Source organism: Idiotropiscis lumnitzeri, chromosome 12 (assembly GCF_059441095.1).
Source record: "Idiotropiscis lumnitzeri isolate Australia: NSW breed Sydney's pygmy pipehorse chromosome 12, RoL_Ilum_1.0, whole genome shotgun sequence".
In the NCBI taxonomy this organism is placed as follows: domain Eukaryota; kingdom Metazoa; phylum Chordata; class Actinopteri; order Syngnathiformes; family Syngnathidae; genus Idiotropiscis; species Idiotropiscis lumnitzeri.
Genome location: NC_142402.1, coordinates 13,068,569 through 13,084,949, shown reverse-complemented (window position 1 = coordinate 13,084,949; position 16,381 = coordinate 13,068,569). Strand labels below are relative to the sequence as shown.

General features: G+C 41.1%; 1 protein-coding gene across 2 annotated transcripts; it reads right to left on the bottom strand.

Moving 5' to 3' along the window:
- Positions 1-4,961: 4,961 nt before the first annotated feature.
- stk11 (serine/threonine kinase 11) lies at positions 4,962-16,226 on the bottom strand. 2 transcript variants are annotated; one of them, XM_088311741.1, is made up of 11 exons: positions 15,875-16,226; positions 14,359-15,199; positions 11,145-11,228; positions 10,750-10,839; positions 10,009-10,141; positions 9,769-9,905; positions 9,363-9,490; positions 7,743-7,800; positions 7,430-7,623; positions 5,778-6,031; positions 4,962-5,067 (listed from the first exon to the last, which is right to left on the bottom strand). In XM_088311741.1, exons 2-10 carry the CDS (start codon positions 14,640-14,642, stop codon positions 5,823-5,825), a joined length of 1,317 nt encoding a protein of 438 aa, XP_088167867.1. In that variant the 5' UTR covers positions 14,643-15,199; positions 15,875-16,226; the 3' UTR covers positions 4,962-5,067; positions 5,778-5,822. The 2 variants fall into 2 exon arrangements, with proteins under 2 accessions (XP_088167867.1, XP_088167868.1); XM_088311742.1 differs by lacking the exon at positions 15,875-16,226 and adding an exon at positions 15,690-15,810.
- Between the last annotated feature and the right edge of the window lie 155 nt (positions 16,227-16,381).

Sequence of the window (16,381 nt, the reverse complement as noted above, 5' to 3'; positions counted from 1 at the left end):
CCTCATGGAGTCAAATAGCCTTGTGGGTCTTTCGGTTTAAGCTCTAATGTCCTGCGATCGTATGTTTTTTGTTTAGTTTTGTTTTTCAATTTGACGTACTGGTATTGTTGTTGAATCTAGATAACAATTTGTCAACAGCAAAGCCTGTGCAAAAATATTTTAACATTTTTCGTTGACACAAACTCGAAGCAAGTGACTGTATTTCCATCCTGAAAACATGAATCGCTTCCTCCATTGTTATTTTTCATGCGGTTGAAACCTGACATGGCGCATACATGACGTCACTCTCCCAGACGGGAATGCAAATTGTGAAGTCCCAGAATGCTTCACTTTTCTTGTCCTCTTGTATTTTATTTTTTTCTTCGAAATGTTCTTCCTGAACACGCGTGAGGAAAAACCTTGTTTAAAAAAATGTCACTCATTGCTGCACTCAAGAGGCAGTTGATTGCACTACCACTTGATGGTCAAGGGTAAGTGGTTGGTAGTTGTTTGTGACCTGGGCATCATCATTGTTTAGGAATAGGGACTATCTAATTTTAATGTTTTAAACTAACTGTATTTAGATCACTGAGAAAAGTAACACGTGAGTTTAGTTATTTATTTAAAAAAAATGGACCGAAGCGTTACTTTCTAACACATTACTGGCATCATTCCCCGCGACCTTATACGAAAGATAGACGGTATAAAAAAGTGGATAGCTGGGCTTGCATTATTATAGCAGTTGACAGCTGGATGGCAGCACTAATCTGGAAAAGCTTTTCTTCCTTGAACAGACGTGAAACTAATTCCTCCTCACGTTCTGATGCGTGACAGGAATGTTGATGACGTCACATCGTCTTTTTCCGCAGGGGAGGTAGGAGTTGGCGAGCGCGCGCGTCTCCTCGCTTTATAGCAGTGGATGAGTCATGCAGAAAATTCATCCATCAGCCATTAGAAATACCTTAAAGGCCAACGTGACGCAGAACGCGCTTTCAGAGATGCACATTTGTCAAAACACACACGCGCACGCTGGGAGCAATTGCAATTTCCATTCATTTATATGGTCATGGAATGAACGTAATCATAAATCACTCGTATCTCAAGGCACTTATTTTTTTTAATTGCTCTGTGTGTAAGCACTGCGTTAATGTTGCCACATTGTTACAATGGCTTATATTTAATATTTGGGGGGGGGGGGTTCATTTTTGATAGCCACTTGGGCCTACTTGACTACTGTATTTTAATGTCGGTGATGAGAGTACTGCAGAATACAGAAGTACTACATTTGAGAAGCACTGCACTCCACATTGGAACACTAGAAAACAGCCAGCTCACTATACGGTGGATAGAGCGCAATTTCAAACAGCCCTTTTTTGTTTGACCTTGCTGACGTACAAAACACTCTTCCTCCCTCCTTCCCACAAATAGTCGTGACTCACCTGCTCTCCGATGTACTCCCAGAGGGGGGCTGATGATAGGCTCGGCGTCCAAATAGGAGGTGTGTGTGTGTGTGTGTTTGGGGGGGGTGATGCGGGGCACCTGCCCATGTGATGAGCACTACACAACACAGCTGCTCCGCGGGGGAGGTGGGCTAAAGAAAGGTGAGCTGGGAGTGTGATGGGATTAGACGTGAGCAGGCATGAAACACTGTCGGAAGTCGGTAAATACAAAATGAGGATGAGGGGACGTCAGAGACATGATTCGGGATTTTCTCTCACACAGCCACATTGGGATTCGAACACAACTAAAAGCCGTGTACAAATGCAGAAATGCACTCTACTATTGTGAGGGCGGTTAAAAAAAAGTGCTCATTTCAGGATTGAGAGAAATTTTTCAGTAGTGTGTGAGTGCTTCATATGATGATTCCTGAAAAAGTGTCACCCTCTAGTGTGGATACAAATTGAGATTTCCTATAAGGATGCAATAAATAACACATAGAGGAAGGGTTTTAAGCGAAGGAGAATATTGCATCCATGTGAAAATGGCTTTAAAGTCAGAGATATCAAAATCTTCTAGATGTGAGGTGACCAGAGCGTGAACATGGCCACTACTGCCCGCCCCCCCCACACACACACAGCTCTGCCCCTGTGAGCATTTCAGTCACATGCAAGAGCAAAATAAAGGAAACTTTAAAAAGAAATCATGTCATCATTAATGAGCAAAAAATAAATAACTTACAAGTGGTATATAAAACAAATTATGAGAGCAGTTCAGTGGTGTTTCAAGAGTTCCCCCACCCCCCCCCCAAAAAAAATCTGTGTGGGTTATCAAACGTGTTACCGACTAGTTATGGTGGCAAAACAATTTCAGTAGTGCATGCATGAGTCAGTTCATCTACGTGAGAGGTAATTCTAATTTCCGACAGCCCCACTGCAGCTCATTCAGTTAAAAAAAAAAAAAAAGTTCAACAAAACAGACTTTTGGGATATTTTTATATAAATAATTAAAAAATATTCATTGGAAAAACAAAACTAAAGGGGAAAGCAGAACTCCCCTCACACGACATCAGTCTGTCCTCATCCAGCTTTGTACAGCATGCAGGTTGTATGTTGGTGAAAAGAGCTTCAAGTCATAGTCTGGAGCATTTACTCAATGTCCTCGACATCCAGATTTAAGTCCACGTACTATTACACGAGCAGATAAATCAGCATACTGGTACTCTCTTGCTAGTCATGTTATCATTCCACTCGTGCAGGATATTTTTTCACGCTAGTAGGACAGCTATATTGGTAGCGAGTCAAAACTGTGCACTAGTGGCCATCTGTATGCTACTAGTACTATCAGTTAAGTGCCAGATGTAAACTAGTAGGACTATGTCAAACATAGTTGCCTTACTAGCAACATTTAGTCTTACCGATGAGGACAACATAAGGGCCGTACATGGACCTGAAGCTGGATATCAACTGATTAAACAACTTTCCATCAGTGTTGAAAAATAGATTTATCATGTTTGCTTTTCCACTTTAATATTCTTTCCCCACACACACATCACAATGTGCCTTTAAACTGCTATAAGGTTCTGTAAAAACAAAAAGGTAGTCAAAACCCACTTTTACAGATTCTGCAAATACCTTTGTTTAAAAAAAAAAAAAAAAAAAACTCCTTAAAGAGAGGTTTGGGAACTCAAGAGTCGTTCAAATGCCGCCCGTGTCAACGCCATCATGGCTGCGACTCCACCTGCCCCACTGCGCGGGGGAACGTCCCTTTCCCCGCTACTCCCGCTCTGAGGATCTGCTACACAGCGGCAAAGCTGAAACGTGAACGACTGGTTTGTCAAAGTCCAGTGCAACATTTTGGCCCTCTGCAGAGGGACGACAGCATGACAAAGTGGACGTCGGGAGTTTGAGGGAGTGACAACGTGCAAGAGGATAAGTGACCGCCGTTGGCAATTGCTTTTGTCACGGAGCAAAGAATTTTTGTCCTTCAGGGCTCGGGTTGCAGTCATTTCCAGGAAGTTGGAAATGCTCCTTGGGGGTTTGCTCAATTAAAGGCTGGCTCTCAATAGGGAACTTTAATACAGCTCTGGAGAAAATAAATATTCACAAGACTCCTGGTTTGGGGGGGGAAAGAGAAGTTTCTCGGATTTTGTTAGCTTTTTTTTTTTTTTTTTTAATAAATGATCTGAGTTAACGCATACGGGCCACCAAAAAGAAGAAAAAAAAAAAAAAAGAACTTTGGGCTCAATTTCCGTCCCTTATAGTTTGGGAAAATATTTTTAGCAAAACCCTGAAAACCACCACCAGTTTTAAATTATGTAACATTCGCACTCCCACCAGGCATGATTTTGTTAGTCATCGATTCATCTGTCAACTAATCACTGACTTGATTCTTTTTGGTTTTCCAATAATTTATTTTAAAACGGGACGACATTCGAAAATTGAGCGCAAAAAAGATGCACCAACAATATGACTGTCGTTCGGTCCATAACATCCTAAAATGTTGAGCACCTTTTTCAAAAGTAAAAGCAGCCGTTACAAAAGGTCTTACTTTGATAATCACAACAGTGCTTTTAAATATTTTTGGGATAAATTGAGTGAAATTAAAACATTTACCGTTGGAAACCTGCTTGGGATTGACAGAATTAAACTGGCTCGTTAATGTTTTGTCATAATTGCAATTCAATCAAAAGACATTTGATCATATGCACAGTGGAGAAAAACCGTTCGCCCGCTCAGTTTATGGTCAAAGATTCGCTCGGAGTGGACGTTTGAACGTACACACAAGAACACACATTGGTGAGAAACATTTTGCCTGCTTCATTATAATTCACTTTTGCGACAACACAGAAAGCTAAAACAAACTCGTCTAATCCCAGTTTGTGTTGCCCATTGGTGGTCGAACATGTCAGCGCTTGCTTGAATTCCAGGCAATCAAGAAATTATGCCTGGTGGGAGTGTGAACATTAATTGCTGCTTTCGTCGGGGTTATGCTCAAATGTTTTTCCCAAATAAAGAGATCCATCTTGAATTTTGGCTAAAATGCTTGAAATGACAAAGCTAGCATCGTTTTTGTAAGATGCAAGATGAAATTTGAGGTACGAGCAGGCTTCAGAAATGCCGGTGCTCCAAGAAAGAAAAAAAAAAAAAAGCAATAGCGAACTAGTGATGCGGGGGCAAGGGAAGCTATCTACTGATGTGGACAAATTAAGAGCCCACTACAAATGTTACTACTTTGATTCAATAAACTACTGACAAGTTAACTGCCAAACTCAAATGTCATTAGGAATATTTATTTGAGGAGGAAGAAAAAAAAAATGTTTAAGGTCGATTTTCCCCCAGAGCTGTATTTTGCATGGATGACTGCTTATGACAAAACAAAAAGTTAATATTGATGCTTGAGTGTAATACCTTTTCATTACATTACCAAGTGAATGTTCCAATTTGGAATATTAAAAAAAAAAAAAATGCTGCATCTTAAAACTCCCATGGAAATTTACCAAGCTTTCTGGAAATTTTCCACCCATTCCCACCCCTACTCAAGAGTACAAAGCTGGATGGTCCACGGAGGTACGAAGGGCGTCAAACTTTCAGCAGGTTTCTCTCGCAAGCGTGTCTGCTGCAGACAGAGGAGGACGGGGGACAGCTCCACCTATGAGAACGGAAAGAGGCAGAAAATTGACGCACATCGGCAGAATAGAAATAAAACCGTATCATTATGTGACGCTCAAGGTCTCATCTAGACAAAGAGTGCACAGGCGAGCGGCGTCGATTTAAGGGTGAGTCATTGCCTAAAAAGATTAACACGCTGCATCTCCTCTGCACTGCAGCCATGACAAACAAACCCCTGCTGGGAGTGTATGCCACAGTGTGAAAGAACTTCACCAGAACTTTGAAGAAAACAAAAAATTTCATGTGTTACCTTCCATTGAACAGTAAAAGAAACGTGAAGCATCTTGCCAACAGACAAATTAATGGCTGTTAGAAAACTCGAGTTGTTTATTTACATTCAACCTTGAGCTGCTGCAGCCAACACAAGTGACTTGCAGGCTGTGACCCCGAGATTACAATTTTAGCAGCATCCCAGTGCCCTCATATTGCACAGTCTTCACCCATGTTCTCGTTTACTGGCAATTTAACAACAAAACGCAATTATTTCAAATCACAGTGGTCATTTTTGATGAAAACAGCCGATGTGTTTTCCCGCAGTTTCGTGATGAGTCACTATGGCACTTGCTGAATATCAATAACAGCTTTGCTCTTTTGGGGGGGGGGTAAAAGGCTCTTAAACTTGAATTTGTACCGTTTAAAAGAGGCCTCAGGACGTCCCTTTCACGCTTTTCATATGTAGTACCCACTCACCTGACGAGCTGCTTGCCAACAGGGACTGAGGAGGAGAAGGGGGCGTCATTGCTGCTTGCAGGTGGAAAGCTTGCGGATCTTGCTCGCCGTGGAGATCCCTTTGCGCGAGGGGTTGGATGAGGACGAAGACCGTCGTTCGGTTTTGGCCTTGCTGTTCAGAGACCCCGCCTCTGTGCCGTTCACGCAGACGGGCTTGGCCAAGGGTGGGCTGTAGTCTGCGTGCTCCAGATCGTGATCATCTTCAGCCACTTGGCCTAAAAGTTGGAGATGGAGAAAAAAAAAAAAAACTGACTTAAGAGTAGAAATCAGGCTGCTCTCAGCTGTTTTATATTCCAGACCCAAGAGAGTTTTTCACACAAATTTTTACTTAATATTGAATTTACTATTTGTGCTAGCGTAGCTATAGACTATAGCATACACTCAAAAAGATAAAGACCAGCTTAAACATCAAGAGAAACGTCATCATACACAGTTAAAGAACATGCACTGGAGGTGCAGCATTGTTCTGCACACGTGGGAGTGAATCCTGGAAAACCATTCAGACTCCCAACACCAGAACCATCTCCACTGGACTATTTATAGAATACTTCATTCACACTCCGAAGCGCCAATTGGACCAAAGTGGGGCACCACTTCTAGATGCCCGGCCAGCACAGACGACTGCATTTATCATTTCAGGCTGTTGCCTAGCAACTGATATAGGTCGCGAATTCTGCGGAAAAATAAAAGTACTGACGTAGATTCTGGGATGTGGTCAATATCGTCATTATCAAAGCACAGTGAATAAGTGCCACTTGATGACATCTTGCCAACCATTAGACTGAAACATCCTGTCAGTTCTGCTTTATCTTTTTTTTTTTTTTTTAATCTGGTGTTTGCCGTCCTTCATGTGGACCCGTTAACGTACCGTTTTTAGCGTGACAGTGTCGGAGGACAATATCATGCCAGCACTAATTTTGATGTAGGGGAATGTCAACAAGTACAGTTATTACTTGACATCAGCGTGCTCCAATTTACACATGCCGAGTAAAGAACCGCTGCACCGTCAACTTTTTGCTTTGTACCGAGCAAGCTTGAGATATGCTCAGATAAGTGAAAATAAAATGGAGCAATTTGCTACTTGCTCTGCTCCACTTTCAGATGGGGCTAAAATAATTTTATTCAAATAAACCACATAACTTGGACTTGAAAAAAATTGCAAGCTTAATGTTAACAGCAAATCCAAAACGCCATAGAAGGGCTAACAAAACTAGCATTGATGATCAATTTAAGCAATGGATATCAGACAATCAAGCAAATACTCTTTATCCTGAGCGAAAAGTAGTATTACTGCAGCTTACTAAGCAGTTGCGATCATTTTCACGAGTCAATTATACTGGCCCTTGGTGGCCAAGATGCGCGCGCACACACACACACACACACACACACACCCCCACACACACACACACACACACACACACACACACAAGTAGGAGTCGCAGTGTACCGAAGCATGAAATTATGATGCACAAACTGTTGCGTTCTGAACTTCCTATTTGATTAAGTTATGTATGTTTTTATAAAATGTAATATCATTATTTGACAACTAGAGAACAGAAAGCTAGAATATTGTGGGGAAACATCGACTAAAAGTCCCTCAAGGGCTCACAAACCTGGCACTGTGAAATCCTGAGTGTAGATGATCTCGTCCTCTCCGTCATAAAGCTCGTCGTCGTCGTCTTCGGTGTAGCCGTGGAGATGCTCCAAATAGGGCACCACCGTCATACTGCGCCAAGGGTCCCTACTCTCTGCGCTGGCGGGGATGGGCACGGGGAGCTCTGTCGGTGGGTGTTTCTTGCGCACCCAGCTGGCAGGAACACATGGAAGCAGTATAGAAGCGGTGCGTAAATGACACATTGCCTTTCTGTAACGAGTGAACGTTCCAGATTGGCTTTCCTGAAATACGACAAATAAGAAACCACTTACTTGTGTTGTCTTATGTTTTGTATGGAAAACCTCTTTGCAGGGTCATACTCGAGCATTCCTGGAAGTACAAAAAGGGCAACTAGTTTGATAAACTTCCATTCAAATTTGGGTTACGTTGCCAGTTTAATAACTAGTGGAAACTGACGACCCCCTATATACAGTTGGCGGAAGACAGTCAGTCATTAAAAGTGCAGAAAAAGAAGAGATGTGTGAACTATCAGGAAAGAACTCATCTGGGATTTTGTCAAGGCAAACTAATCTGCTGTGATTGACAAAATACTTTTTTGGCCCTTGTGTGGGCTGAACGTGGAAAAAACACAAAATGTCAACATGATGAGACAGCAGTGATGTGTTGCAGACACAGACTTAATAATAATAATAATAATATAACCATCTCCCCGCAGCACTGATCATAGTGCCGGGCTTATTTTTGACAATGTCATATTTATGGGTCGACCATTCTCAGATATGATGCATCATTAGACACAGACGTCACGCACTATGAGGAGTGGAAGCCTGAAGATTCACGATACCGTGAGACTTGCAGACCCCGAAAAACACACGCACAATTCAGTGTGAAGCTGTAAATTCAACAATTGATTAAAAGAAGCCAACGTAACACTTTGTGTCATTTCAATTGCACAATCTCCCACATGGAGGCTTTCGTGAAGGGGAAACATGTCCATAAAAGGAAAAGCTGCAGACAACACACTATTTTCTTTTTGTTAACAAAAGCTCAAAGAATCTGCTTCATCTCTTGATGTCGTCACCTCAGTCTTCTGAGCATGTTTTCCGGATTTCACAGGCAGTTAGTTTGCCTTGACATAAAACCGATACGAGGTTCACCGTAAAAAGACGGACTTCTTTTGTTTTAACAAGGAGCTTTGCAGCAGCCTGGCGGGGTGTTTAGTATTCTGCTGGAAGCTCCAGATCAATAGAAACTACGTCAGCAGCTGAAGGGATTTCTACCATGCGGAGGGGTGGGGGACACCCAGTGACTTCAAATGTCATAGCACCACCAGCTGGACACACTGATAAAGGACAACAGCGCAGCATCACTGCAGTGTGCGCTGTCCTTCTCCTGTACATTCAGAAATTCGACACCCTTAGCAGAACTCTGCAATTAGTTTTGTGACCATTGAAGCATAACATGAAAACACGCTTGAATAGATTTTCATCTAGCTAAACCTTGAAACATCAAATTTACCAAAAATGTTGGTTGGATGCAGGGCTGTCAATATTGATTCAAATGGGGGACATTGTGAGAAAATTGAAAAACATTTCATGCTGCATTTGAGCATTATTTTTATGGTACAGTAATAAAATAGGACTCCTTTCATTCCTTTTTTTTTTTTTTTTTTTTTTTAAATGTCGATAAACGTACTGAGGTGGAGTACAGATGCGTGCCAGCAGCGGCCATGTCGCTAAGCACAAATACCTCGATAATGACGAAAATATGAAAGGTTTACCTGTAGATCCATTTTGGCACACAATTTTATATATTTTATTATTACACACTTGAGACCCACTTATTTACCAAAAAAGTCAGTTTTACTTAATGTTATCCCTGGCTTCCCACTTGAAACCCCACCGAGAACATTCCATAGATTCGACACTCACCTTGCAGCAGGTCTGAGAGGAGAGGTCCGCAGTCTTCAGGAATAGTAAATTCCCCTTTTCCAATGTTCTCAAATAGCTTATAGATGTTGTCCCCCTCAAACGGATAAAGACTTGTCGTAATGTTGTATCTGAATGGGGTGGAGGGGGGGGGGGACAAGGGAATTACTCATATAGAATTGACTATCAGTTTATTATGATGGCACAGGAAGCTAATATTTTTTGGGAGTCAACCAAGGAACAGCAGCTGGCTATTTACTGGCTGATTGTTAGTTAGCCGGTCTGCGTATTTACTGCCTGGTTGTCAGTTGTAGCCATAGCAGTTAGTGTATGAATGTGGTGGGTATTACATAAATATCACAAGCATAATTGAGTACGCGATGCAAATGGGTCAAAGTCCGTGACTCACAGTGTTACTCCCGCCGACCAAATGTCCACTTTAAACCCTGAAAAGGTGTCCAGGCCGTTGGCAATCTCTGGCGGCTGAAAGGCCGGAGAGCCCTGACTGGTGCGACATGTGTCGTCCTCTGCAAATGGGTGCAGCGCCTGGATGCAAAAGTCAAAGCACAGTAAACCACAACATGCATTCCAGATTTATCCATTTTCTTCTTGTTTCACAAAATGAGATCGATTTCACGTGTAAGCTTACCTCAGCTACTCCCAGATCAGAGATTTTAAGTGCCCCATCTGTGGTCAACAGCAGATTGCCTGGTTTAATGTCTTTGTGAACAATTCCCTGGCTGTGCAAATATTCAAGGCCATCTAAGAGTTGGCAAAAGTACCTGCACAGAACACACACAAAAAAAAAAGAAAAAAAAGGTGAGCAAGTGTGCTAGTCAGCAATCATACAATGTAGACCAGCAGGGTCGAACTCATTATTCGCAGGCCACATCGTTGCTATGGTTTCCCACTAAAGGCAGTTATGACTGTGAACCCATACAAATGTATGCTCACATTATTTAATCAAACATACAACAAATTGATGGATAGCTAGCTTTGAAATCAGAAACAAGTACACGGTTTGTTCAACTACATTACAATTTCATGAAACGAGGGGGGATCAGTATGAAAAAAAAAAAAATAGCAATGGCTCATCTTTTTAAAAGTGATGACAGTTTGCAAGAAACATGACGTCGACATAATTTGCCACATAACATTTCGGATCTGGCCTATGGCCCTCAAGTTTGACACCTGTGATGAAAACACACGAGGACGTTTGCATTTTGAGACAAGTCATTAAACATTCATGCAATTATCCGGCAGTTATTCAAAAAGTATAAGCACAGCCGTTAAGGGTCTAAATTTAGACCCATTGTTGCAAAGAGGATATGTCTGACAATAGAATAAATATGGAAAAATAGGGGGGGCGAGGGAAGCGACAAAGACATACCCGTGAGCTTGAAATATAGGAAACCTTTTCTCCGGGACGCTGTCCAGCATTTCTTGCATCCCGCATACGCAATATTCCATCACCATATACGTAAGTCACAAGTCAAGGGTATTCAAAACTTCCAGACAAATATACTCACTGGTCACTAAATAATTGGGAAATAAATGTCAATATTAACATATTGTCAGAGAGTTTATTATTGTGGTTGTAGTTTGCAGTGGTGCACAACTAGTCTTTGTAGCATTTGGTTGTGTAAAAGTCATCTTGTGTTACAATGCGAATGCATGTGTCCATAATGAAAAGAAATGGATCTTTTAAATCTCTCTTAATTGAAGTGAGACACATACACACATAAATAAAAAAAAACAGGAGCAACAAAAACAACTTAAGGATATATTTTCTGCTTCTCCTCGTTGTAAAGAACATCCACCAACTGAATCACATTCTTGTGTTGGAGTCTTCTTAGCAGCTGAATCTCCCTGTGACAAAGACACAAACAACATGGAAAAGATGAATCAAAAAGGTTTAAGATTAGCATTTAGTCTTTCAAGAATCCTTGCACTGGGGACAAAACTTGATGTAAACTGCAAAGATCTATGAATTATTTACCCCCCTAAAAAGGGATTAATAATAGCGCATCGATGCCACAAGACGATGACAAAGCATTGAAAATGGAGCCGATCAAGCACAATGTATTATGAACCTTTAAATAAAAATCTAAAAAAAAAATATATATATTTGAATAGTTAAATTATTCAACCCAAACCACATTTGCATGATGCTCATCAATAGTATTATCGAGCCGAAGCCATCTTGCTACCTCCGACACACAATCGTTTGTATTTAATAATCAGCTAACCAACAAAAAGGCAAAACATCCACAACAAACGCCATTAGAAAAGTCCTCACAAACGGTGTGGTGTGGGGAGCAGCGGACTGGCGCTCACGTCTTTTTGGTGAGTTGACAAAGTTCCGGCTGCAGTCTTTCTTTTTGTCTCACCGAAATCAATACTCAAGGCTGCATGAAGTAAAAGGGACGTGCAATCAACTAAGTAGGCACACCTGTTACGTTGCAGCCAATTTACCGAATACCACTCAGATGAACCCTTCTCACACCCTTTCTTCGCTCTTGTAGTAAATTGTAAATCACACCCAACGTCACGCTAGTCAAATACACAAACTGACAGGACATGACACATGGGCAAACAATGCGCTTTATACAAAACAAACTTACTTTTGGGCATTCACACACACTTGGGGATAACAGAAAAAAACGAAGAGTAAAGTAGCTTGAGGTGCATTCAAGGATTGCTTGTAACACAGGACAATGCAAATGGAGGTGAAAAAAAAAACTATTAATGAATTAAACCTAACACAATAAATGGCGCCAAAGTGACAGAAAGACTGATGGGTTTTTTTTTTTCAGGCCCGATACCAAATATTAGAAATCAAGGAGGCTGATTATCAATCTTTAGAGCAGATATTCTTTTATGGTAAAAGAGAAAATATAGGCGTCAAAATAAAAAAATAAAAAAAACAAAACTCTTAATTTTTCACTTTGTTGAAATTTCTTAAAGCAAATGTTTATTTGGACAACAATTCAGATTTGCAAAATGCTGCCTTTTTTTTTTCCTTAACGCCTTAGACAAATATCTATTTGTTTTAAAATTTTAACAAAAATGTTTCAGGAGCTCACAAGGTCATCCGCATGTCTTAAAAAGTTAAATGAAAACGTAAACAATAGCACCGTCTGTTTTTTCTCCAGTAAAGGTTTTCCAACATTTCAAACTAAATGGAATGTTAAAAACTTTCACTTATTTCTGTTTTAATTTCAAACAAAAATAAAAGGTTTAGAGTTCATAGGGTCAGCAGCATCTCTTATAAAGTGAACTGGAAATTGACAAATAGTCCGATGACGTTAGCAGTTTTAAATTGAGCCGTTCGATTTCGGACAAAAAAAAAGCCAATTCCAGTACTGGTAAAAATGCCGAATATCAATGCAGATAATCTGCGCTATTGATTGTTTGGCCAGAGCAAACAAACAGTGAACAGACGAGATTTTCAGTGAATAACAGAAAATAGGTTCCAATAACAACAATGGGTGAATGCTGAACCATTCACTGAAAAGGTTGCATAGCAGACATCTCGGACAGAGAGAGATCTGATCGATGAGCGTATTCACCGCACTGAGGTTCATTTAGTGCGCATACGTGCGGGGCTGTCATTCCCAAACAAAAGGTGCGTCTTGCCTTGAACGTCGTCACGGAAATGGCACGGCGAAGACAATAGCAGTAGGACCAATGGGGGACAGGACAACATCCTCACATACATATACAAGCCTCGACAGGCTCGAGGATCCTGTTCGTGGCTTCAGCCAATGAGAGCAGACGTACTGTTTGCGCTCTTTAAACGGCATCTTGAATGAAGCTTGCCTTTTTGAACTCGTTTTGCAACGGCTCCCTAATGCGTCAACTGTAATTAGCACAGGCTGCAGTAATAGTTAACGTTGTATGGTGTGATTAAAGCCTCTGGCATTATGCAAGAAAATATGAAATCCAGAAATGCTGAATAAAAGGTCAATAGGACGGGACAGAATGAGGTGAGGGAAGGCAAATTCTTGTTGCATTGTTTGTTTAACATTGCAGTTTTGTGTACGCATAACATGACAGAAAGAGGAGACATGTCCCAAAATCAGAGGCTTGTACGGAATAAATAACAGGATTTATATTATTTAAAATGAATAAGTTGTGAATGAGTTCAAACACAATATTATTACTATTTTTTTTCAGCAGGACTCCTTCCCTCTCCCAATACAATACAGTCACACAATATACATCTCAAGACTGAACTTCAGTCGAAAGTTAAAACTCATGGTGACAGCTGCTCTGGCTGGCTGTCACTGTAGTTCAAGCGATGGTAACAACCGGATCGTAATCACCGTTACTGTGTCCGATTTACAACCTTGGAACAACCAGCTGGAATACAGCACAGAGTACAATTTCAGTCACTGCGATGTGATGTCACTGCAATAGCTGAGACTTGTGAATATAAAAAAAAACACACACACAAAAAAGAAAAACTAACACTTCTACTGATTACCCCATTGACAAATCAGCTTCTTAATATTTCGCAAGAACAACACTCATAACATAAAATTGTGCAAGAGGTGCAAGTATCAATTTTGTCCACTTGAGGTCACTATCCTCACGTTCTGCGCTGTAGCTGGTTTTACTTTGAATGTGTGTGGCTTCAAAAGGAGTGACGTGTAGGCATACATGTTGTTCGCTTAGGTCAGCCAGTCGACCAAATTCACATTGCGGCCATAGCAGTTTGTGTATGAATGTATTTTGACTTTCTTTTTTTTTTTGGTGTGCGTCTATTCTTGACCACTTGTAAAGACAGACCCATACATTCCAACTAGGTAGGCTTTATTAAATTAGTTAACATATAAGCTGATGCACTAATAGACATGCAAGTTCTGGCTCACCAACTTATTTCTACAAAAAGTGCAATGACTGGAAATTATTTGTGTTATTGGGTTGCTTAAAAGCATTTCCTATGCATTATTTAAATACTGTTTGTGCACAAACAAGATGGAAGTACACTCACTTTTTCACATTGGCTTCTCCATTGGGAATCCTCCGTAACTTCTTCTTTTTCAGTATCTTGACAGCCCTGCGGCAAAGGGTTTCAGAGTCCAGCATCTCTTTCACTTTGCCATATGATCCCTCCCCTAGTAGATCCCCCATCAAGTACTTTCCGATCAACTTTGCCCTCTTCCTGCGCGGCTGATAAATCACCTCGGTAGAGTCGATGCGGTGAATGAACGTGTCCATCTCCATCAGTTCATTTTCATTCAGGTAGTTGAGGTGATGTATCTCCCCGGTACTCATGACTGATCCACAGACTGAGCCTTGTGTGCAAACTACTTGGGAACAAATCTTCCTGGTGGTGGGGAGTAATCCACTGTTAACCTCTTGGCCCAAAAAATGAGAGGTATAAAGATAAATACTGAACGGGGGAGAGGGAGAACTCAGGCTGGGGTGGGCATCAGTCCAGATTTGTAAACATTACTGTTCTTTTTAATCAAAAGCTGCACACTGAGGTGAAAATGTATCAGGTCCACTGTTTTAGTGTTTCATCATCATGTGCCTTTTGTTTGAGACCAATGAACTTCACCAATTTTTTTTGTCTACCCTCAGCTCTATATGAATTAATTTGATTCACCCTTATGTAGGGGCAACCAGCCCAGGTTTAAGGCCACATTTGTGTCAAGGATCCATGCTGCCAGTTATAGTCTGCCTCAGGACACATGTACCTGGACTGTATCCAAACACACTTCCACTGCTAATTTCATGCAGCAGTGTCAGCTGGGCTTCTGTAGAAAGACCAAGGCGTCTGAAAGTGTGCTGGCTTCAGGTGTCCTCCATTCCACCGAGGTTCTGGCTGCCTGGAAAACAAGGGTCATTTAAACATTAATGAAACTGCACAGTTTTGAACTAAGTTCTCTCCACTGGGATCCAATCATAACATAGAGTGGATCGTTATAGGGGATCCTGGGGATATCAGTTTCTGCATAATAATTATATTAATAATCATAATATACTCGTTACAACGTTTACTGAAAAATTAAAATAATGTAGCATTGACACTGTATTACGCTCAACTAATAGCTAGCCAGAATGCTAACGTAACCCATCTGCTTGAATGAACTAGCTCGCTGTATTGCACTTTTAACACTGCTTTTAGACTACATATTCAGCAAAACGTGTGGCTTGGTCCACAAGCTTTCCAAACGAATAAATTCCCATGAAGTGCAAAAAAAAAAAGGGAGCATGAATTTGAATGCGTGAAACGTCGTCACACAAGTAAAGCTAGCGGTGACATGAAGCTAGCCATCATTGACAATACAAACGCCAAGCCAAGAGCTTCTCATTTACCAGTGATGTTGTGAAAAAGTCAAGTGGAACGGTCGCCCTTATCCTAAACCAGAACATGACCTAACGACCACAGCATCATCCAGATAAATCTAGCTAACGCAAGCTAACTGGGGTTGCGTACAATGTCCGATGTAAACTGCTAGCTAGCTAGTTCATTGGCAACTCCTCCGGTGTGCAAAACTCACCTAAAATCCGCGTGTATCTTTACTCGGTCGCAGGCTTTATTCGTTTCTCATATATCCGCCCTCTAAATAACAAAAGTGCGACTCTTGCCAAGTTGCATATCATTTCATATTTTTCGGACTCTTCGTATTACTCTGCCAGTCAGGTTGTCGCCATCTTGTTTACCTCCCCCCTATATATCAAGTCAACTCACACCGACTGTCAGCTCGTTACTGCGTCAAATAAAAGTTTGCAATAATGCAAAGTCCAAGTGCAAAAAGCAAGCTCAGAGGCAAAACATTATTTCGACATATCAATACAAGCGTTTTGTCGAAAACAAAGGAAGCGCGTCTCCTCCATCGTGGGCACGCATGCAGTCGTTTACAAATTATGCGCGGTTTCATTCATTTCATGAAAGCTTGATTCACTTTACAGGGGAAACGCTTAATAATATTTTATTTGTTTCGACACCAATAAGCACAGTATGTATTATCTTAACAGTATGGGTAAGTCGCTACTTAGTGATTCCC

Coding starts and splice junctions, on each gene's coding strand:
- stk11 (XM_088311741.1), bottom strand. CDS start 14,642: ATGAGTACCGGGGAGATACATCACCTCAACTACCTGAATGAAAATGAA. Junction 9,906..10,008: donor CTGATCTGGGAGTAGCTGAG/GTAAGCTTACAC, acceptor TTTTGCATCCAG/GCGCTGCACCCATTTGCAGA. Junction 7,801..9,362: donor CCTCTCAGACCTGCTGCAAG/GTGAGTGTCGAA, acceptor TTGTACTTCCAG/GAATGCTCGAGTATGACCCT.